At 39.4% G+C, this 23,772-nt stretch overlaps 2 protein-coding genes and 1 long non-coding RNA gene across 5 annotated transcripts; 2 read left to right on the top strand and 1 right to left on the bottom strand.

The window, feature by feature from the left end:
- Window positions 1-1,025: 1,025 nt before the first annotated feature.
- LOC104601854 (sugar transporter ERD6-like 6) lies at window positions 1,026-19,305 on the top strand. Of its 3 annotated transcripts, XR_735978.3 has the most exons (19): window positions 1,026-1,479; window positions 1,576-1,638; window positions 1,745-1,834; window positions 1,956-2,015; window positions 2,115-2,180; window positions 2,276-2,341; window positions 2,492-2,567; window positions 4,560-4,624; window positions 4,717-4,809; window positions 6,036-6,116; window positions 6,589-6,673; window positions 9,101-9,147; window positions 9,416-9,478; window positions 9,575-9,634; window positions 9,779-9,844; window positions 9,940-9,999; window positions 18,518-18,632; window positions 18,724-19,009; window positions 19,152-19,305. XR_735978.3 is itself a non-coding variant. In XM_010265342.3 (18 exons), the coding sequence occupies exons 1-18, from the start codon at window positions 1,276-1,278 to the stop codon at window positions 18,834-18,836; spliced, it is 1,473 nt and encodes a 490-aa protein (XP_010263644.1). In that variant the 5' UTR covers window positions 1,026-1,275; the 3' UTR covers window positions 18,837-19,070. The 3 variants fall into 3 exon arrangements, 2 of the variants coding, with proteins under 2 accessions (XP_010263644.1, XP_088749442.1); XM_010265342.3 differs by lacking the exon at window positions 19,152-19,305 and having other exon boundaries at window positions 18,724-19,070; XM_088893316.1 differs by lacking the exons at window positions 9,416-9,478; window positions 19,152-19,305 and having other exon boundaries at window positions 18,724-19,070.
- LOC148803729 (uncharacterized) lies at window positions 7,054-7,716 on the top strand. The gene is made up of 2 exons (XR_016079538.1): window positions 7,054-7,247; window positions 7,334-7,716. It is a non-coding gene; the product is annotated as an uncharacterized LOC148803729 (long non-coding RNA).
- On the bottom strand, window positions 18,496-22,505 carry LOC104601853 (alpha/beta-Hydrolases superfamily protein). Its single transcript, XM_010265341.3, has 4 exons — window positions 21,711-22,505; window positions 19,792-19,884; window positions 19,632-19,699; window positions 18,496-19,312 (listed from the first exon to the last, which is right to left on the bottom strand). Exons 1-4 carry the CDS (start codon window positions 22,392-22,394, stop codon window positions 19,180-19,182), a joined length of 978 nt encoding a protein of 325 aa, XP_010263643.1. The 5' UTR covers window positions 22,395-22,505; the 3' UTR covers window positions 18,496-19,179.
- Window positions 22,506-23,772: the final 1,267 nt, after the last annotated feature.

The following is a 23,772-nucleotide window of genomic DNA, read 5'->3' as shown; positions in this document are numbered from 1 at the left end:
CCCCTACAATGTTTTACAGCACATCATTCCCGCATCCCCGCCTCTGTATTAGGAATATCTCCCAATCATAATACCAGAAAATGATGATAACATCCTCGCATCCCCGCTGATGTATTAAGAACATTTTACAATCATAATACCAAAAAATGATGATGTCATCAGAAGATGTTTGTAGGCCCTCATTTTACTCATCACAGCACTTTACACCGACTTTGCAACATGCATGCCGAGATGTTCCTAATACATGGTGAATTAGTGAGATGTGATTGTGAGTTTGGTGTGGGGAGTGTTCAACGAGGAGTTGATATCAATTCGCGTTTCATGCCAAAGGCTAATAGCCTAAAACAGTAAAACTGAAAAAAAATTCGAAAAAGCAGGGACAAGCCCAATACAGATTTCTTCTCTAGGGATGGCCTAGATGAATGTATTCGGCTAAACTGTAGCATATGTAGTCTGGAGTCTGGACTTTGAATCATCCGGATCCTAAGGACGCGATCCTCGCTGTTTTGTTCCTACTTGCTAGTGCAGTTTTGAGAATTGAGATCTGGCTTATTAATTGCAGAAGCAAATTCATTCAAAAAATAGTTGGGTAAAAAATTTCTGATTCTGAAGATTAGATGGTTAGCATTAATCTAATTCTAATCTAATTAAGCTGATTACGGTGTACTTCACACTCTCACCACATGACACGTGGCAAATAAGGGATGTAGAGCGCACCTCTTTTTGGAATTTGGAATGGGATGGTGACTAAAATGCGCACGTGGTTTAAAAAGGAAAAATAAAAAGTCGAATCGGTGTTACCGTGTTATGACAAAGAAACACGATTCCCGAAGTGCAGAAATCGTCGAATTGCCATTAGCCAAAAACCGTTTCCAGGTGGGCTTGCTGTGATTCTTTAATCATCACCAATCCGGAGGCAGTAGCTAACTAATAAGTAGCTAAAAATGCCAATCTACCCGTTTACACCCTTTGAAGGGCAGCTCTGTAATCTATAGACGCTACACCAGAACCACCTAAATCGACTCGAGGCGATCGAGCAGAAATGAGAACCGGATGACACGACACGCCAAGTCGCCAACCTGGCTCTCTGATACATTTTATTAAGTTTTGTTTTATCACTCTACTCATTCAATCTTCATTTCCTCGATCCTTACCACACTACCTTCACGACGGATCTCTGTAATCACGATCGTCTTCCGTTACCGACTCACTGTACATCTGAACCTCACTTCTAACATACGCGGCGGCGGTGGTGACCACTGAGCAGGACAGCGGATGAGTTTCAGGGAAGAAAACGATGATGGGAGGGATCTCCGGAAGCCGTTCCTCCACACGGGGAGCTGGTACCGGATGAGTTCCAGGCAGTCGAGTATGTTGGATAAGCTCGGCTCTTCCGCTCAGGTCATTCGTGACAATTCCGTTTCCGTTGTTCTCTGTGTCCTCATCGTTGCCTTGGGTCCTATTCAGTTCGGCTTCACTGTGAGCTCCTCTTCTTCCCACCCCCCCTCTCTCTCTTTCTCAATTATTTGTCTTTAAATTGGAAGTCTCAACCTCTCATTCAATTCATTCTTCCAGGCCGGTTATTCTTCTCCGACGCAAGCCGACATAATCAGCGATCTCGGTCTTTCAATCTCCGAGGTTAAATCTTTTGTTTCTTTTCATATGAAAATTGGAAGCTAATCTTATTTGGTTGGGTTGAATTGATCAAATTAAATCTTTTAATTACTTATTTTCTTGGTTCCAGTTCTCTATATTTGGTTCTTTATCAAATGTGGGCGCTATGGTTGGCGCAATTGCCAGTGGTCAGATTGCAGAATACATTGGGAGAAAAGGGGTACCCTATGGGCTCATTTCTGTTTCTCCCTTCTATCGACATGATACTTTTTGGATAATGTTCTATCGTTATAATTTTTGTGTCTGTGCTTCTGATTATGATCCATAATGTGAAATTGCAGTCGCTAATGATTGCTTCCATCCCTAATATCATTGGATGGCTTGCCATATCTTTCGCCAAAGTGAGAAATTTCTAACAATACATTGCTTTAATTTGCTTAATGCTTTCTGTAATGTCTTTGGCGAGCTTCTCACACTTGCTTTCCTCTCCCCGTGTGTAGGACTCTTCGTTTCTGTACATGGGAAGGCTGTTGGAAGGATTTGGCGTAGGTGTAATCTCTTACACTGTAAGCTTGAAGTTCTTCCTTTTCTTCCTTGTTTATGTTTCAAATTGTATATGAGAGGCTTTATGGCATTTACTGGTCCTTTTGATATTCTGTAGGTTCCTGTGTATATAGCAGAGATATCACCTCAGAACATGAGAGGCCGCCTTGGATCCGTCAATCAGGTTGGTTACCTTGTGCTGGTTTTCAATCGTTGTTCTGGCAGAGTTGTTATAGTTATTATTCTCAAGTTTGCTTGTCCTAAAATCAGCAAAATGACCATGTTTCTTCTTCCCTCTTTCTCTCTCTCTCTCTCTCTCTCTCTCTCCGTCTAGCTCTCTGTCACGTTGGGGATAATGCTCGCGTATCTTCTGGGGCTTTTTGTTCACTGGAGAGTTCTTGCCGTTTTAGGTATGTTTCTTGATGACCAAAGTTGCTGATAGTTTACTAATATAAAGAGACTGTCTTACTATTGTTGGACCTATGAAAATTTCTGATACCGTTACTTGAATCTCTAACTTATGTCATTATGTTGATAATCAATAAACTGGAAAACTTAACTGAACTCGAGTCAGCCTTAATCCCAACTATTAGGGGCCAGCTATGTGAATCCTGTCATGCCACTATTTTCTCTCAGTATGCATGTTTTTTTTCCTGTCAAATTTTAAGTCCTTAGATCATTCTTTTAACCACTTCAGCTCACATTTTTCTCTTGGGCTGACAAGTGTGAAAATGTGCATTTAAGTCTGAGAACTGCCACTTTCTGCAAAAGTGGTGCTGGAGGTTAGCCCTGTTTCCAGTCCACCCCTCCCAAGACACTGGATTTTGAGATTGGCATTGGGTAATAGCCTTGCACCGAATTATTCTTCACAGGTGCAGTCATTATCCGTCTATGCACCTGACTAGACCATCTCAGTTGACTTTCCCTAACCTTGTTACCAAATGGGGCTACTCCTAAGTCCTCTTTCATGCATGTATTTCTAATTCTATAATTTCTAGTATTGAAATCGTGTATCTTAGCATTTTTCATCTCAGCACCGGTAAACTTTCTAGTCTTAATTTCTTCTCAAAACACCCATTTACTTTTTTTTTTTTGACATGAAATCAAGTTACTTGTTTCTTTTCATTCACAGTTGATTGATGGTTATAGAATTATAGTTCCTTTGTGGTCAAATTTCTTGTAAACTTGCACTGCTAAAGAAGTTGTACACCTAGAATCTCAAATTGAGTTCTGTTCCAATGACTTAAACCACTGAGAATCCTTGATTAAGCTGTCTGATCTAGTATAGAGATTCTTTAATCCTCCCCCTGTCTTCATGAGAGGCTCACACCCTTTACTGATTGATGAGGAGTAAGTTACAATCTTGTGGCAACTCCAGAGTTACCCCAGACCACTGAGATTGGTAGGGTACTCTTTAAAGGGATGGCAGCATCAGCTGGACTTTACATAGGTGATTAGGATGCAACCAAACAAAAGATTATTTTCTCCTTACAGGGTCCTAGGTACCTAAGCACCTTCATCTTACATCCCCTTCTGGTGAAGGGGATTTATCACAAATTAGACAAATCCTTATTTCTTTCAGCACAAATTAAATGGATTCCTGGGGATACCAACGGAACAATGTAGACGGTTTAATTAATTTGGTTGGGGATAGGGTCAGCAAGAGCTGGATTGGGCTGTATAGTTAAACTTATTATATCCTCTAATGTGCACTGATTTCTCCTTATACAAGTTTATTAGCTTCTAAAAAGGAAACTTGTGGTGTTTGAATTATGAGATTCTGAGCATTCTGGTTGGTCATTTGAAGTTTAAAAAAGTTAACCAGATTGCTTAACAACTTGGTTAAATCTTTAAACTGTTTCTTAGTTTTGGTAATCTATGAGTCTTGGTTGAACATTACAAATGCATTTTTGATCAGTGAATATTACAAAAACTTAATTGAAGTCTCCAATACTTGACTTAGAATGTGCCTTTGATTTTTGGCGTCTTTAGGTGAGGCTTTAAGAACCTGCACCTAGTCGTTTTTGGCATCCGAAATACTTTGTTCCCCCTGACTTAATCAATGACTTGATTGAATTGAACAGTGCAACTATTTTAAATACTTAACTCTCTTGTTGTATACCAAGTTAAGTTTCTAAATGGGAGTTACAGTTATATTAAGTTTTAGTATATCAACATCCTGGTTTATTTACCCAAACAGTAATTACTCTTTTTTTTTCTATTTTTAATTCTTGAGTAAGATTTAAGGCATATTTTGTTCATGACCAACAAACTCATCTTTAGATTCTCTTTATCCCAAGTTCTGTTATCTTCCAAATAATTGATTAGAAGCGCCTAATCCAGTTTGAACATTTTTTTGGAAGCCTGAAGTTGTGGGACATCAATTCCTTTTTCCATTGCAGGAATCTTACCTTGTACAATACTGATACCTGGTCTATTTTTCATCCCTGAATCTCCTAGATGGCTAGTGAGTATTATCAACCGTTTAATAATTGTCACCACCATGAGAGTTGTAAATCTTGTTTTATTTTCTGATACTCTTTTCCTCATAATATTTAGGCAAAGATGGGTATGATGGAAGATTTTGAAGCTTCTTTGCAAGTCCTGCGGGGTTTTGATACAGATATTTCTTTTGAAGTGAATGAAATCAAGGTGCTGCTTTAAATTGCTATAGTTTGGTGTGTTTCTCTCATTCTAGCATACATGCAGGTAGTAAGTTATGTAAAAATCATCAGTTAATAGAGAGCTGGTCTATCAGAGTAATCTATCAGCTCGTTGTTCTTATGAAGTATGAACCAGTTCAGTGAAATGACTCAACCTTACACTGCGTGTCATCCCGTGGCCTCAAACCTTTCCAACTACTAGTATGCCAATAGTGATGATTTCCAGCTTGCCAATTTTATGATCTCAGTAAATAATCCTAGTATCAGATTACCACCAATATGACCATAAGAATTCAATGGGAGAGAAAATTAGCTAATGAATTGGCTGATATAGCCAAACAAGGGGTTTCCAGGGGTCAAATGTTTTGGGCTCAATTGTAATATTTGGTCTAATGCTTGTGAGGGGTTGCACCTCGCACCCCTCTGTGGATCTTTGTAATCTTCTTAATTTTTGCCAATTTGTTCTATTTGATGCCACATTCACTGTTTCTCTTTATCTGTCAAAAAAAAAAAAAAATCCTAACATCAGATTCAAAGAAAAACAAGATAAACCACCTTCATTTGACTCTTTACTAATCCTCCTCATTTGCAGCACCTATTATAAGGGATATAGCCTAGGCCCGGCCTGGACCCAAGCCCTGATTCTGGGCCTATGATCGAATCTATATTTGGTTTTCTAGTTTAATTCAAAGAATAGATTTAAAATAGCTGGACAATAACTATTTGCAAAAAGTTGAATAGGCATTTAGATTTTGAATTTTTTTAGTGTACTTTGTACTTACTTAAATGTCTCAAGTGATTAGTTTAAAAGATTATTTGGACTACCCAAGGCTGGAAATTTCTGGGCCGGGATAGAAATGATCATCCCTTGTTGAGTAAGATAAAAAGTACGTCTCATGTATCTAATATTGTATGAGGGGGTCTATGAATTGATGCCACATGAACCCCATGTAGCTAGGAATGGTTTTCTGGAATAGCTGATCCATCTAAAGTCTAAACCTTTAAATAGAGCTTAGTTAAACATTTTTCATAATTATTAGATGTATCAAATCTTACATGTTCAAGGTTTGTCTCCTATTTTGTTAAATCAATTACCAGTGGATTACACATACATGGACTAAGAGTTAAAACATATGGAGAATATAGTTGATATTTTGTGAGTTTTTATGTCCAATCACCATTATTTTTTGGGAATTCTCTTTTTTTTTTTTGCAGAGATCTGTTGCAACAACAACCCGAAGAACTACAATTCGATTTTCAGATCTTAGGCGAAGAAGATACTGGTATCCTTTGATGGTATTGATGCTTAGCTGGTTCTTCTGTTTTTCATTCCTATAATGTTGAACCTTGAAAGTGGGTGGCCATGAAACATAACTTGCTTTGACTTCTGTATGTGTGTGTGTGTAAAAAGTATGTGTACCTGGATGTGCTCTGCTGTACAAAAAGTTAAACATCGAAAAGAGGATAGAAAATGATTTGCTCTGTTTAGACCTAAAAACCCTTAAATACCACCAAAATAGTTGTCTAAAAATACATCAAATTGAAAACTTTGGCTATTATATTGCATTCTCTGAATTTCTCTTGTTCTCAAAAATGTGGTTCTCATGCTCCTCCAAAACAGCCAATGAATCGCAAAGAGAATGAGATTCCATGGAATGCAACCCCTATAGGAGTATTGAAACCATTAACAGGTCAAGCAATAATCATGTTTGGTAGCATACCTGGGGATGGAAATAATACTTTGCTTCATTTTATCGCTATTATGCAGGTGGGAATTGGATTGCTTGTCTTGCAGCAGCTGAGTGGAATTAATGGTGTTCTGTTCTATGCCAGCAACATTTTCAAAGCTGCTGGTAAGCTTAGCATTTCATTAAATTTAAATGGTTGTTATCTCATAGTGAAGCATTTTATAGTGCTACTTTTAGTCCTTTTTCCCTTCAATTTATGTATATTTTCCCTTGGATAAGGTGATAGAAGGTCAATATGAACATGGAATTACATTGATATGGAAAAAAGAAGGAACTTGAAGCTAGCATTTTTATTGCATTTTTTGATCAATAAGATCAAAGAGCTTTGCCAATGTAAAAGCTGAAAGAATACTTGTGACTTGTTGCAGAAAAGAAGGCCCTTTATATGCCTTTCTCCTCACATGTGCTTCCTTTGTAGGGGTAATGGCGAGACATTATCTCATTTACTTTTCTCCTGCCCTTTTGTGTGCTTAGAATTTGGGAGTCTTTTTGTTCTTGTTTTGGTTACAGGTGGATCCCACCCCAAGATGTGGAGGGTCTCTTCAACCCTAACTTCTTGAGGCAACCAAAGAAAAGGAGGAAAGTGCTTTGGAGAATCACTAAGGCATCAATTTGCTAGGTGGTGTGGGAAGAGAGGAATAAAGGAATTTTCTTGGAAAAAAGCTGGAATTTGGAAGAGGTGATAGATAGTATAAAAATAAAGGTTGCATTCTGGGTAAAGACTGGATATTTTCAAAACATTCTCAATAATTGATTTTTTTTCAGGGCATGGACCAAAATAGCACAGTCATCAAGAGTGAAGGACAAAATCAGGATGGATTGGAAACCCCTAGAAGGCAATGAAGTAAAATTGAACTTTGATGGGAGTTCTCTTGGTAACTCGGGTGTGGCTGGAATAGGAGGGGATATTAGAAACTCAGAGAGGAGGATATTGGATATCTTCTCAAGACCAATTAGCTTTGGAAATTCTTTGAAGGCTGATCTGTTGGCTTTATTGCAAGGCCTCAGATTAACTAAGCAGTTGGGATTTAGAATGGTTGAGGTGGAAGGAGACTCACAAGTAGTCATATCCTGGGCTAAATCCAATAGGCGTATTCCTTGTTCCCTTTAATATGTACTAAGGGAAGTGGAAACGATTGCAAAAGAAATAGTGGTTGGATTTAAATGGGTTAGAAGGTATGCAAATGGTTTAGCTGACTCCCTTGCTAAATAAGGGGCTACGAGGCAACATCTGTTTCGGACATCCATGTAATTTGGAATAGTAAAGTGGGATTGACACTGATTAAAAAATTGTACTAATCATTTCTTCATTCCAAAGTTTAATAAGTCACTTTTCTACTGATTAAAAAAAAGCAAAAACTGAAAGAAAGTACATAACTCTAGCTGCTAAGGCAAGGAGGTGCCAGAAACCAACCTTTCTTATAACGGTAAGATAATTCATAAAAAATGTCTAAAAAAATATCAACCATTCCAAATTGTCCATAAAACTACATTATTATGGCAATGAAATACCCCAATACAATTTTGCATTCCCTAACCCTCTTCTATCTGTACTGTCTACTTAGAGAATTTTCTGATCTCTGAACCTATCTGAATGAAACGTCCTCTCCAGATGTCAAAGCTGAAGGCTCTGTAACATAAGCTTTGCATTTTTTTAATCCCCCTAACCCTCTTCTAGCTACACTGTATCCTCTCTAGATCCCCCTGCCACTTCATGGTGAGGTTGAATGACATCCTATTGCTGATAAAAGTTTCTCATATGGTTGCTGGAAATTATATGGTTCACTCTTGAATTCCATTTGATGTACTAGATGTGCCAATATCAGTAAATAGCATGGCTGATTCATTAGCAAGGTATGTAGTGGCAAGAAAAAGCTTATGTTGGGGTGAACCAGGGCCGTGGAAAACTACATAAAAATTTAAAAAATTGAGGTCTAGATTAGAATTACATATCAGCTTGGGCTATTATTTGTGATCTTCAGTGTGGACCACCTGTATGGCTGGGTTTCTCTGCTATCAATAAAATTATTGAAGTTCTGTAACTTCTGTTACTTAAAAACATTTTTCACTATATGAATTGAAAATTAGTGTTAACATTAGATGATTACCTATCAGTGGTTTCTGGCAAAGATTTTAATTGGCTACTAGCCTACTAGGTTCAAGGTTTTCACTTTAGATGTTATATTTGCTACTAGAGTTGATGCGGATCCATTGACAGGGTGATTCAAGATATAATTCATGTTTGGTGCTGGGGTAATCCCAATAGAAGAAGAAAAGAGTTCTATGTAATAGATCTGAAAAATAAGAAGACAAAGGCTAAAGATGCTGAATCATGTCTTTTGTCCATCTCTTCAATTACTACTGCCATAATAGACCTGGAATTTTACTATTGTGCTTGGACTCGATCAAATTGTTGACTTGAGCAGTAACTTAGGTTATTAGTGTTACTATTTGTATGGCTAAGAAATAAAGTGGATTTCAGTCTACTATTTGAGCCAGATGATTCATTTTAGATCTCTTAAATTTTAACAGGGCTTTCATCAACCAACCTTGCAACATTTGGAGTTGGTGTAATTCAGGTATTGTATTAAATTACCATATTTCAAATAATTTTAAAAAACCCGCTACACAATGCTGGTCCTTGCTATATTGAGTATTGGGAGGAGTTGACTGGATATGGACCTAACGTGCCATAGAGGTTGCTCTCATACTCAAACCAATGTTCTCACATTTGTCAGCCTAAGGTTTTACCATTGCACCAAGCAATGCCCCTATTTCAAATAATTTCTTCATGCAACTTAAATCCTAAAATACTCGAGCAATTTCTATCATCCATTTTCTGTTTAGGTTATTGCAACTGGAGTTACAACTTCATTGATTGATAAAGCTGGCCGTCGGCTTCTTCTTATAGTGAGTCCTAGCAAAAAAGGACTTGTACATGTTTTTCCCCCCATTAATGTTTTAATTGGATAGAAGAAAATTGAATACTGTGGTAACTTTCTGCAGATTTCTTCATCTGGAATGACTCTTAGCCTCCTCCTTGTTGCAGTGGCATTCTATTTAAAGGTCACTCATATCTTGGGCCCTCCAGAAGTTGATTTGATTTATGGATGCATATTTGCTGCCTATTTCTTTTGAGGGTTCATGATGTAGGAGAAGAGATTTATACTATAAAAAATTCTTCCTGATTTTCTTTTCTGCTGTGGGCAGGGTGTTTTATCTGAAGATTCCCGCTTTTATAGTTTGATGGGCATACTCTCACTGGTTGGCCTTGTGGTATGGCTTTCTTTTCAGAATGGTATCGTTAAGAGTTCATATTTGGCATGTTTATTTAGTGATTTTCAGTTCATTCAACTTTTTCTTTTCTTCAGGCAATGGTGATTTCCTTTTCTCTCGGAATTGGAGCTATTCCATGGGTTATCATGTCTGAGGTATGCATGTCTCATTGACCTTGTTTTCCATGCTAAGGAGAATAACCCTTTGCAAATTAATGGGACATATGACCTTTTCCTGTGAGTTATTCTAATAAGGTTTAACCTTTCATATGGACTATGAAATTGAATACATGTCCTCTTCCTGTTGTGGTACTGATAAGAAAGAATTCTCTGCCTGTAACATTCTGTAATTGCCGGATTCACCATGTAGCTAGGGCACCATTGAGCTAGCATTTAATATCTATAAATATTATCAGCAGTGACTATGATACTTCAACTACTCTTCACGTCCCATATGGCCATATGGCCATATCAATAGGGAATTTTCAGATGGTTGCCTCCTATTATTTGGGCTTCTGCACTGCTGCACTTGGGCCACTGAACACTTGTCTTAGAGCAAAGTCATAGTTACAAAATTTCATGCTGTATTCCACAGTCCTAACCCATGAGAAAGTGGGTTTGAGTCTGAGGGTGGCCAGCTGGCCACTTTGTGTGGGAAAAAATGCCAAAGATTAGGACAGAAGCTGGGATGAACGTTGGGTAATGACCTTTTTATTGCATGGATTTTAGATGTGTTGTCCACCTTCTAATAATCACCTTGCTGCATTCAGGTTCGAAAATAAGAAAAAAGGTAAAGAGAAAAGAGGAGGAAGAGGGAGGAGAAGCAGTAGAACACAAGAGTTGAAAAGGAGGAGCAAAAGCTTATTCATCTGCTGCCGCCACTTTAATTAATATTTATAGGTTATGCTCATTACATGGAAATGACAGATCTGCCCTTAGTCTTTACATAACAAACAGAGCAAAAATAAGACAAATAAATAACAACTGAAACAACTAAATGACCAATAGTTAACCCTAGGAAGACTAGAACACCTTCTACCCTACGAACACAGTGGGACCATAGCTGTGGGGCCCACATCAGTGTTCTCTACACTCCCCCTCAAGTTGGGAATAAATGTTTATCATTCCCAACTTGGATAGATCCGCCTCTAGCTTCTTCCGTGGTACAACTTTGGTGAGGATATCTGCCAGCTGCATGTTGGAGGTGATGTATGGGAGACACACTTCTTGTGATGAGACCCTCTCTCGTACAAAGTGTCGATCAACTTCAATATGTTTAGTTTTGTCATGTTGCACCGGGTTGTGTGCTATATTAATAGCCGCTTGATTATCACAATACAGCATCAGGGGCTTCTCATACTCAATACTCAACTCCTCAAATAGTGATCTCAGCCAAAGAATTTCAGCCACTCCGTTAGCCATTGACCTGTACTCAGCTTCAGCACTAGATCGGGAGACAACACTCTGTTTCTTACTCCTCCAAGAGACCAGGTTACCTCCCACAAGAGCACAATATCCAGAGGTAGACCTTCTGCCATCAACACTTCCAGCCCAATTGGCATCCGTATAGACTCCCACCTTCATGTGGTCATTGTTCTTGAACAGTATACCTCTACCCGGGCATCTCTTCAAGTATGCTAGTATTCTTTTTGCTGCTAGAAGGTGCGTGGTTCTAGGAGAATGCATGTATTGACTGACAACACTAACTGCATAACTGATATCTGGCCGAGTGAGGCATAGATATAGGAGCTTTCCCACTAACCGCTGGAACATAACTTTGTCTTCAAGCAGCTCCCCACTCTCTACACTAATCCTGTGGTTCTGTTCAATGGGTGTATCTGTAGGTTTGACACCCAGCTTTCCAGTTTCAGCCAACAGATCTAGAACATATTTCCTCTGAGAGACAAAGATCCCCTGTTTAGATCTAACAACCTCAATACCCAAAAAATACCGTAGTGTACCCAGATCTTTCACCTCAAACTCTTGATGAAGGAGCTGTTTGAGGGACTCAATCTCATGGCTGTCATTTCCTGTCACCACAATATCATCAACATATACTGCAAGTAGTGTCAGTGAGGACTCCACCCTCTTGATGAACAGTGTATGATTTGACTGGGCCTGTACATAACCGAACTTCCCAAGGGCTAGTCTGAATCTGTCGAACCAAGCTCTAGGTGACTGCTTCAAACCATACAATGCCTTATTGAGCCGGCAGACCTTCTTACCTGCCTCTGTATCATAGAATCTAGGAGGCAACTGCATGTAAACCTCTTCCTGCAAGTCTCCATTCAAGAAGGCATTTTTAACATCCATTTGGTACAAAGGCCAAGTGTAGCTTGCTGCAAGAGATAATAGAACCCGAATGGTAGTCATTTTGGCTACCGGGGCAAATGTCTCCAAGTAATCTATACCATAAGTCTGAGTGAACCCTTTTGCAACTAGCCGAGCTTTGTACCTCTCAATGGAACCATCCGCATTGTGTTTCACAGTAAATACCCATCTGCATCCAACTAGTTTCTTTCCTTTGGGCAAGTCAACTAGCTCCCAGGTATTATTTTTCAACAGGGCATCCATTTCAACTTGCATTGCACCTCTCCACTCCGGGACTGATAGGGCTTCTTGTACTGTTCTTGGAATAGGGATATTAGCAACGGAAGTGAGATAGGACCTGTAGGAGGGAGATAGGCAATCATAGGACAAAAAATTGGGAGATGTAGTGGGCTGTAGATGTGGTGCAATGCCGTTTTCCTTTACGGATGGCAATGGGAAGGTCAAGGTCATCTGCAGGGGGTGAGGTAGCAACAATGGAAGGAGTCTCTGTGGGCCCTGGGACTGTAATATCTAGACTTGGAGCCGCAGAAGAGGTTGGAGCTGGCCGGGACTGCTGATGATCGGGATCAACCTGCCTGCATCGCCTATGATAGACTCTCAACTCCCGATCCCCCTGACTACCCTCGCTACTGCAGCCCTCATCACCCACTGGAATAGGTAAGGGAACAGCCCCAAAAGTATTAACCCTGCCTTCACTGCACTCCCCTTGAAGAAAAGGACCCAAATCTCCATGCTCACTACTCTCCCCCTGAGGAGAGACCCGAGAATAGTAGGGTGTCTCCTCAAAGAAAGTGACATCCATGGATACAAACTTCTTCCCTGAGACAGGATCATAGCAGCAATAACCCTTTTGAATTTGTGCATAACCAAGAAAGATGCATTTGGAGGCCTTGGGTTTGAACTTGGAGTGATGGGGACCGAGAAGCTGAACAAAACAGGTACAACCAAATGTTTTGAGGGGAACAGTGAACAACTCCTCATCTAGGTATAGAAGGGAAAAAGGAGATGACATATCAAGAACCCGGGAAGGAACCCGATTAATAAGATATACCGCCGTGAGAATAGCATTACCCCAGAAGCGAATAGGGACATTGGAGGTAAACATAATGCTTCTAGCCACCTCCAAGATGTGCCTATTCTTCCTTTCTGCAACCCCATTCTGCTGAGGTGTATGAGGGCAAGTGCTTTGGTGAATAACCCCATGAGTAAGAAGGTAAGATGCCAATGGCTTAGCAAAGTATTCCTTTGCATTATCAGATCTAAGAACTTTGATCTTGGCATCAAACTGGGTTATGATCATTTGGTGAAAGTTTTGGGTCAGGGCAGGAACCTCATCTCGTGAATGCATAAGATAAACCCAAGAAAACCGGGTATGGTCATCAACAAATAACAGAAAATATCTGTACCCACCCATGGAAGGAATGTGATATGGCCCCCAAACATCCGTATGCACAAGATCAAAAGGACGATTGCTCCTTTTATTGCTCAATGAAAAGAGTGTCTACAATGTTTAGTAAACTCACAGCTTTCACATTGCAACTGGGACAACTCAACAGACTCAAACAAATTAGGAAATGGACTCCTTAAGGACCAAAAAGACAAATGACCCAATCGGATATGCCAAAGTATAACCGAACTCACACTCTGGGAAACAAGTGACTTCTTATCCCCTGACTCTTTCCGACGAGAACTCTCCCCGAGCAGATAGATCCCATTCGTCTCACGGCCAGTCCCAATCACCTTCTTCGTCTTCAGGTCCTGAAAAACACACCGGTCAGGGAAGAAGGTTACTGAGCAGTTCATGTGTTTGGTAATACTACTGACTGAAAGAAGGTTAGTATCAAGCTTAGGGACATGTAAGACAGAAGACAAGGAGATGGTATCCGATAGCTTGATGTCACCCTTGCCATAAATGGGGACAAGAGAGCCATCAGCAATTGATACTTTATCCCTACCAGAAGATAAATGATAAGTGGTAAACAATGAAGGCAAGCTAGTCATATGGTCGGATGCACCTGAATCTATTACTCAACAGGGTTCAGTGGTACCTGGAGCTGAGGCATGGCAGGCTGAGGCTCGAGTACCTGAATGTACAGAAGCAAATGTGGCGGGGGATAATGGTGACTGCGGCGGCTGAGCTGAGTTCCCAACTTCTCCTTCCAACTGTATAAGAGCAGCCCGAACTGCGGCTAAGGTCTCTAAGAATGTGCCTCTTGTGCCAGACGAGGATGCTGAATTAGTATGCACTGCCACATGAACGTTACCCTTCTTGCTTCTTAACTTTGCTGGGACCAAATAAGGATGTAGCTTCCAACATGTTTCTTTTGTGTGTTTGGGTTTCTTACAATGCCCACATACCATATAACTGCTGTTCCCAATATTGCCTTCTGCCTGATTCTTAAACTCCATTTCGGTTAAGAACCAGAAGTCTCAAAATTAGGGTTACTATAGTCAAAAACAGCACTTGGACTATCAACCACAATCACAAAATCAGTATAGAACCAGTCTGTACTCACAGTAGATGTACATGAAATAGGTATAAAACTGATCTAAAATCAGTAACCATACACAACAGCAACAGTCCGAATTGTTTTCACCCCCTTAGAAGAGTTCGAAACCCCAAAAGAAAACTGAAAAACAGTTTGAAGAACAATCTGATATGCTGAAGCCGAATTGGGGTTTTAATCAGTCCTAAAAGCAAATTCTCAGCCGTACACTCCAGACAGTACCGTACGGATAAGGCTTGTAGTAGGGTTAATATGAAACCCTAAAACTGATCAATGTTGAGGAGAGAACTATTAGGGTTTGCCGCAGTATTAGATCACAAGGTTCAGTCCAGTACTAGGGTTTGCCACAGGATTAGGACAAAACCCTAGAGAATAGAAAGATAAAACCCTAGAGTGGTTCGGCCGCCCTTGCTAGATAGGTCCAACCTATCTTCTCTGATAGTACTTCTCTCAGAAAATAAAAAACTTACAATAGGATGTTGTTCGTTGCCTTCCAAGGTTACCCGAACCCTAGCCTTCTCTGATTCTTCCTGATCACCAACTCGCTGCAACTGTGGCAATTCTTCAAACAACTGCTAATCCTCTGGAGATCTCCAAGAACCAGTCAATGAACTCTACTTTCTCAGCTTCCATCCTTAGATGGTTCTCATGTGGTTGGCTGGACTAGACTCACATGAGAAACCCTAGCTCTGATACCAAGTAGAAGTTCAGGACTGTTATCAGTCTTGAACCCTAATGGATTTCAGGTTCGAAAATAAGAAAAAAGGTAAAGAGAAAAGAGGAGGAAGAGGGAGGAGAAGCAGTAGAACACAAGAGTTGAAAAGGAGGAGTAGAAGCTTAATCATCAGGTTCGAAAATAAGAAAAAAGGTAAAGAGAAAAGAGGAGGAAGAGGGAGGAGAAGCAGTAGAACACAAGAGTTGAAAAGGAGGAGTAGAAGCTTAATCATCTGCCGTCGCCACTTTAATTAATATTTATAGGTTATGCTCATTACATGGAAAGGACAGATCTGCCCTTAGTCTTTACATAACAAATAGAGCAAAAATAAGACTGAAATAAATAACTGAAACAACTAAATGACCAATAGCTAACCCTAGGAAGACTAGAACACCTTCTACCCTATGAACACAGTGGGACCGTAGCTGTGGGGCCCACATCAGTGTTCTGTACAAAATGTAATACATCATTATGTCCAAGTAGTTTGGAACTTCGAATGCCTATTAGTTTATAGTGCGCAGTATTTTAAAAGTGCACAGCACAAAAAAAGTGCAAGGGCAATTTGCGCCTGAGGTGCAAGGCGCAAGGCGAGGCGCATGCTTGCAAAAATACAAAAAAAAAAGCCAAAAAAAATTAAAAAAAAACACAATATTAATAAAAAATGTAGACTTAAATATTAAAATAAGTGTTTTAAAAAACTATTATTTAGAATTAAAATACATAAACATAACATGTAAAGCATATTCAAATGAAAATTTAAAAATAAAATCAAACACAAAAAACATTTTCAAGCATGTAAAACCCACAATCTCTTTTTTTTTTTCCTCAATTGCATTACTTTAAGTAGCTAATGTGATGTAAAACATATTGCATTTCTGATTCTATAAGCCGCCTTCGCATCAAGCCCCTCAAGGCAAGCCCAAACAAGTCCATGTTATGGTCTGAAATTCTTAATTCTCACACAAAAAATAACGATTTTATATTTTTAGTTGCCTTTTAGGAAGATATTTTATTAGGATGAATGAATGAATGACATTAGAAAATAGGGGGTTCTCGGAGCTTTGATGAGCTTGGTTGGGGGTCCTGCCCCTGGCCCAACTGCTAGGTTAAAAAAAAGCGTTGAAATTTAAAAAGGTGCACTCCTGGAATGAGGTGCAAGGTGCACATGCCTAGGCGCACCAGGCATACACCTTTTGAAAGTGCTGCACATAGGACCTAGACGAGGAGCATACCCTAAACCTCGCCTGTGCACCTAGGCACGCCTTTTAAATCACTGAGTGCACACTTGAGCACAAACTGAACCTAGCTATAGACATGTATTCAATGTGGTGAGATCAGGATCACAAAATGGAGCTCAAGATGATGGAACTTTTCTTGTTAGATAAATAGCCCTTTTGTATCACTAATAAAAGAACCTACACTTAGCAGACATTATACCTTTATCGTTTTTCTTTTTTTTTGTACAGTTATTTCCTGTAGTGTATCTATATTTACTTCTCGTTATTTATTTATTTAGGGTAGGGGATGGAGGGGGGGGGGTGCCTACTGATAGAGCTGCAATAGGCAGGTCAGGCTGGGTTTATAGCCAACTCAGGCCCAATTAGCCTTTAGCCCAGAGGCCAGGTCCAACCCCAACTGGCCAGCCAAAGCCTAATGATCCTAAGTCAGCACTAAATCCTACCCAATTTGGCTATGCTCGTCCTGCATGGGTAGTTTGGGATTCAGGATTTATCTTTTGCTATGTATTTGGAATTTTGTTTTACATTTCAGTTTTATAGTCCAATTTAGAAAATGAAACGAAAAATATATTGCATATCATTAGATGCACATATATAGTGGTGGGCTCGAGCTGAGTGAGTGGTATTATACATACATACATACAGGTTAAGGTCTCTGTTAAGTAACTGCCTAACTCAGGGCTTTTCGAGGAAACCTGCCTCCTGAAATGAGAGAGAGAGAGACTGAATTCCCAGAATCAATGCTGCTCTTCTGGACTTCCTTTCTTTATTTATAACACTCAGTTATAATTCTGTTATATCAGCCTCTCCACTTGTCCCGTTTGTTATGTAGTTTGTTCAAGTGGTTGGCTTTCAGTTACATTACTTAAAGGCTGACGTGGCCTTTTCTTGTACACTTGTCCCTCTGTTCCACTTATTTGTGTCTTAACAGTCTCCATTTGTCAGGAATCTGAGGAACCTGATGACCATTTTTTACTTTTGGAAATTTATGAACTAAAATCATATTTATCCAAAATAAAAGGTGTAGAAAAATAGTGACACTTAAAAGTTAAAGGGGAAAATTAGGACTATTAACGTAATAGCATTTAATATGCTTTTTAAGCGGGGGGAAATTCTAATACAAATTTATGAAGGCAATCAATTTCTATACTAATAAATCAGGTGATTGTTAATGCATTATTCACTTAAAAGAGAAAAGAATGGCAAGGAGAAGCAATAGTTATACTACTAAGATGGATGAACAAAATTGTCTTAGAAAGCAAGATGCTACTAATTACTTGATGCTGTTTCTATATGAGAAGATTTTTGCTTAAGAGTATGTAGTGTATATCAGTATATCTGTGCATTGGCTTGGGCCAAGTACCAGTAAATATTATTTGTGTATTATTTTGCAAAATGTTGATACATAGTCATTATATATAACTATATTTATATGTAGTGTACTTGGTGATACATATTATAAATGGTATAAAATATTGGGTGGGCTCAGGATGGGCTTGGGCAACCTGCGGCCTCAATTCAAGCCCAACCTTGGTTGCAGCCTTGCAGGTTTGATTTTCCAGGCTAGATTAGGCTCAAGTAGCGTTCACCAAGTTGCACATCTCTACTTAGGCTCAGTTTGGAAGGAGTACAAATGCAAATTTGTAGAGTGTAAAACCTTATATTTTGTATGTATTTGCATTTGTACTCCTAAACTGAGCCCTAAGTAATTAATTGCTAAAAAGGCAGGTCTCAGCTCTTAAAGTTCAGGTCTAAATTATTGGTGGTCACAACCATACAGCCTTTGCCAACTAATCTAGCTAATGTTGATTCATAATTACCATCTTTTCTTGATTTAGAAAAATCTTTTAAGCAACGTGTATATCTTGAATATGACATGGCAGATACTTCCAGTGAATATTAAGGGTCTTGCTGGCAGTGTTGCAACTTTAGCCAACTGGCTTACATCCTGGGTGATAACAATGACTGCAAACTTGCTTCTAAGTTGGAGCAGTGGAGGTTTCTCTCTCTATCTCTCTCTCCACTTGATCTTTTACACGTGCACACATGCATACATATATGAACTGAAATGATGCTTCATTCTCAACAGGAACCTTCACCATTTACACGGTTGTGAGTGCTTTCACCATAGTCTTCGTAGTACTATGGGTCCCTGAGACCAAAGGGAGAACTTTGGAGGAAATCCAGTGGTCATTCAGATGAGTTTTTGCTGGAAGATCTGGGTTTTGAATTCCTGTACTTGACACACTGTAAAAGCAAATTTTGTCGCAGATTGGGATAAAGCGGCTCTCTCTTACATCAACTGCTGTGAGTTTGATTGGCTAGTTTTATGATCCAGCTCTGTTGTCCGTTTGTATCATGAGCAGTGTTTCCAGGTATAACAATCAGCCTGTCATTTTTTTTTATTAAAATTCATCCAAATAAATTTCACAGTAACCTCTATTTCTTCAAGTAACGTGAGGTTACCAAGTTTCTTAGACTGCATATAAATAATACACTAGTAAAACATGTCGACAGTGTTAAAAGACGGATAAGTGAATCCTCCTTATTTGTCTCCATCTGCCTGCACGGAGGCAAGGATTCTTTTGAGGTGCCTGTTGTAGGCACAAGGCCGCTCCAGATGAACCAGGTGACCTGCCTTCTTTATGCTATGCAATGAAGCCTTGTTTCCCAGCTTCCTGTAATCACATGGGGCACGATTATTCTCCAGACCAAGTTATATATACCAGCAAAAATTGCACAATTGGGCACCCTCTGAACTGTTTTATGCCATTCAATGAATCAAATCTGAGCAAGAGGTAAGATTGTAGGTTGGCTGTGGATTTCTGATCCACTGCTGGACGAAATTTGATCATAGAGATAGAGCACAGGCTTAGAGTTCATTCAAGAGGCAATTCACCAACTGAACTCTATTAGCGACTCTATGGTAATGATTACAGTAGGATTGTAGTGAAGGATATATACAAAGACAAAGCGTTCTTAAGGCTTAGGACATACTCTTTCAATGCTTTTGCAAGCTCGAGGTTGAAAATTTGGTCGTTCTCCCCCCATAGGAGATGTATGCTCTGCAAAGAGCAAAACAGGAAAAGCTTGAACCTGGAAAACAAATTTGAGTGATGCAACCTTGAGCACAAGATCCATTTATATACGTACATACCTGTGAGAAATTAGGAACAGTAGTGATGTCCTTGTTGCTGCTGACCAAAGCTTCCAAGAGTTCAGATCTCTCCTTTCTGTTTGTGAACATCACCTGCTTGTTATTCCAACGTACTCCACACATCAGTTGGTATGGGTACACGTTTTCCCAGAGTAATATGAAAGATACCAAGTGTAGTAAATGCAAGTTCAATTATGAGACTTATAGTGCTGATGAGAAAGATGCAAAGTTGGTAACTTTCACCAGTGTATGATGATCAAGTCTTAAGGGTTCTCTTCGGACCAAAAATAAAGAATTGGAATAGAATTCTCAATGGCCTAACTAGAAGTGATTTGGGGTGTTTCTTTTAAAGGCAGGATAATTTTGAGGGAAGATATATCAATAAAAGAATTTTAACGAGTCATAGGTTCTAATATACAAGTGATTTGGGTAGCAGGCAGCTTAATTTTGTAGCTGACCGTATCAGTAGTTACCCCAAAATACACTCTATCATGGACAAACTTAAAATAATATCCGAAGCCTCCGAGGCCAGATCTCTGGTGGGCTGTTCGACAAGGAACTTCATACACCTTTCTTTTTCGGAAAAAAAAAAACTCACACTTGATGTGCTGGTGTAACTAGCTTTGCTTTTAGCACAGTTTCTCCTATCCATGATAATGAATTCTTCTGTGTTTTCCAGGAAAAAAAACATTTGTCAAAGTTTGATTGGGCCCGGCCTTAAGCCTGTGCCCGAGGCAGTGTAATGTTCATGAACCGAGCCTGAAGCCCAGCCCATGAACAGGTCTAGGTGTCAAGATACGAGTACCCTAAGACTGATTGCTTCTAACTTTGCCTTTTTAGTTTACTAATTCTACGTCAATTGCTTTCACCATTCCAATGCCAGAAAGTAGAGGAGATATGGTTGAAAGGAAGGGATCAATATCCCAATTGGAAAAATGTTATAGTTCAAAATTGTGCCCTATAGGTAGGGTTGTTCATGCGTTGCACCAAATCGACCAAATTGACCCAACTTAAACCTGATTTGGCTGGTTTTTGGTTATTGGTCAGTTTTCGTTTAAGGAACGTAACAAACTGAATGGTCAAGCCGATTTCGGTCTATAAGTATGCAAATTGAAAAGACCGACCCGACTCACCTATATTTAATATAATATCTAAATAGCTATGTACATATCTTAGTTAATTAGCTAGTGAACAGAAATAGGCTAATAGTTATTACCTATTAAGTAATAACTATTTAGGAAATCCAATTGGCTCTTCTTTTTTCTTCTTCTCTCTCACAGATACACACAAATGTCTCAACAGTGCATTAAAGTTGTATGTTTACAATTTGCCTCCCTCTCTCTCTCTCTCTCACACACGTCCCAAGAATGCATTAAAACTCGTACGATTTCAAAAAGAAATCTCACATTTTAATAGTTTGGACCTATTCAACCAAACTGAGAAACCTGCCCAAACCAATTCATGTTTAGGTCAATTTTTACTCATGTTTGATCGGTTTCAGGTGGTTTATTCATCAGCCCGAGTAAATAGTTTGGTTGGCCAAATAACTTGCAATTGAATTGAATTGACCCATGTACAACCCCAAGTACAGGCTTTTCTAAAATCCCAAAAAAAATCCACATGATAATATTAAATTTTGGGGAAATCTAATATTAGAAAACTAAAAGTTGTGAATGACAACATTATTAAAGAAACTACGATCTTGAATCTCAACCCACAAACTCTTCCCACATCCCTACTCACAGGACGCCTGCATTACTAGCTGGTGAATGGATTGAGTGTGTGGGGGTGAAAGTTATCATTGTAGTTGAAGTGAGTCTCATATAACACGGATTTCTCACCGATTTGTATTACCCGGTGAGACTGAGAGTGTGAGAGAGAATACAAGTGATAAAATAATAAAAGGCAAAGGAGCAAACCTCGAGATAGTCTTTGTAAAGACGATGGGGGAACCAGAGCTTCTTGTAAGCGGCCACGGAGAGAAGGGCTTTAAGACCCTTCACTGATGTCGGCAGCAATAACTCCGAGGAAGACGAGAAGCCGAGTCGCTCCAGAGTCGAATCACTTATCGAGTCTGTCATGGCCAGGACTGACCCAGACACCACCAAAGACTGAACCAGGTGCGGATGCAACTCCGCTATCTTGAACGCCACCATCCCACCATAGCTGAACCCGACCACCGTACACCTCTCCACTCCTAGCTTCTTCAGTCCCTTCACCAGACACTCGGCCTGGAACGTTGGGGAACGGTCGTCGCTGTTGGTGATGGATCCACCGAAGAACAGAAGGTCGGGGACGTAGACGTTGTACTTCCCCGTTAACGCCCCCACCTGAAACTGCCACGTTACAATACCTTCAGCGGCGAACCCATGCACCAGAACCACAACAGGCTTCTGCGCCTTGTTCTTATTTTTCTTCTTCTTCTTCTTCTCCTTCTCCGACTGATCATTGACGCCTTCATCACTTTTCTTATTGAGCGTTTCGGATGGAACCCAGAAGTTCATGCTAGTTCCAGGCTCGATTTCCACAGTATGGGGCCTGAGCCCCGCGAGCTTCATCAACCCATGCAACAATGGCTTCTGTGCTGCCACCAAGTTCACCATCTTTCTCTGAAGATTCTCAAAATTCTCTCCCTCCCCTCACATGCATGCCGAATGGGAGAGAGGCCACCTTAATTAAATTCGGAAGAAAAGTGTAGTAGGTTGGTGTTGGGTAGCAATCAAGGTCGGGATACGTACTTTTATCCAATTCGGAAAAATCGTTGGATGTGAAATGTTGCTTGCACGAAATCTGACGTATGGTCTGGGTTTCATAAGTAGCAGTAGTTAGACCATCCACCCTACACCAGTGTGTTTCTCGGCATTCATCCGAACCCAATGATTCCCCGCCATTGATCTCCTTCCCTTGTGGTTGGATCAACTGCACTGCCTACCTTGACCATGTTTGTTCGTTCTCTTAAGTCGTCGGTGGAGAGAGAGAGAGAAAGAGAAGGAGGGAGGGTGGTTTCCCATGGCCGGAGTTGGACTTGGTCCTTGGCACCAAAGTGACAACATGTTAATACCTAACCTACTTTCTACCTCTTTGTTTTGTATTTCATTAGTTTTCTTTTTTTTTAATAATAAAAAATATGAATTGGATCACTAATCTGTGTCTATGGATGATCAAACAATTCATAGGACAACGTGTCACCACGTCTCATGTACTGTGGACAACTACTGGATCTCTTTTTTGTTTCCCATTTTATTTTTTCGAGTGCAAATTAACCTGAATATATTGGGTTATACAAATTTTGCACCTGATTTATTCACTTTGTATATTTGATTTGCATTTTTTTTGTCTTATTAATTTACACTCATTAACAGTGCAAATTTGCATTTGACAAAAATCTTCCTCCTACTTTAATTCTTTCTAAAGTGGGGATCACGTTATTTTATTTCTTACAAATAAGAAAATATCAAATCTAAAATACACTCATTTGCACTCTCCTTCATTTATATTTTATACTAATATAAATGAATTTGCACTGCAATTAAACAAACTGATCGAGCTAACTGCTCTAGATTCCTGAATAGAAAGCTCGATTTTAAAAAATTATTTGTTTTAAAGATAACTGTCTCTGCTCCATGTATTTTAGTTTTTCCTTCTCTAAATGCATGGTTAGTTTTCTTTGTTCACTGCTCAAGGAATATAATCGCGTCACTTTGAATAAAATATAAAGTAGTTGATATTGGGATCAAGCTTCCTAAGTAATCCTATGTAGGACTAACAAGTAGTACTTATTATTTATATTATATTAATTAAGTGGAAGCTAGCTCTTTAATTAGATTTTTTATATATTTTTAAAAATTATGAATTTAATTTATACCTAAAATTTGGTGTGTACAGTGCATATATATATTTTTAATTTTTAATTTGTTTTCTTCGTCTATTTTCTATCACATGACTAATATTAAGCTCTGGTGCAAAAAAAATAAAATAAAA

Source organism: Nelumbo nucifera, chromosome 1, assembly GCF_055504915.1.
Source record: "Nelumbo nucifera cultivar China Antique chromosome 1, China Antique-T2T, whole genome shotgun sequence".
NCBI classification, from domain to species: Eukaryota; Viridiplantae; Streptophyta; class Magnoliopsida; order Proteales; family Nelumbonaceae; genus Nelumbo; species Nelumbo nucifera.
The sequence above is the reverse complement of the archived record's forward strand: the minus strand, read 5'-3'. Positions and strand labels throughout refer to the sequence as shown.

Excerpts from the sequence above, each read along its gene's own strand:
- LOC104601853 (XM_010265341.3), bottom strand. The coding sequence starts at position 22,394 with ATGGTGAACTTGGTGGCAGCACAGAAGCCATTGTTGCATGGGTTGATG. Across the intron at positions 19,885-21,710 it reads TTTACAAAGACTATCTCGAG|GTGATGTTCACAAACAGAAA; the intron begins GTTTGCTCCTTT and ends AATAACAAGCAG. Across the intron at positions 19,700-19,791 it reads CTGTTCCTAATTTCTCACAG|AGCATACATCTCCTATGGGG; the intron begins GTATGTACGTAT and ends TGCTCTTTGCAG.
- LOC104601854 (XM_010265342.3), top strand. The coding sequence starts at position 1,276 with ATGAGTTTCAGGGAAGAAAACGATGATGGGAGGGATCTCCGGAAGCCG. Across the intron at positions 6,117-6,588 it reads GATACTGGTATCCTTTGATG|GTGGGAATTGGATTGCTTGT; the intron begins GTATTGATGCTT and ends GCTATTATGCAG. Across the intron at positions 9,845-9,939 it reads TCTCACTGGTTGGCCTTGTG|GCAATGGTGATTTCCTTTTC; the intron begins GTATGGCTTTCT and ends TCTTTTCTTCAG.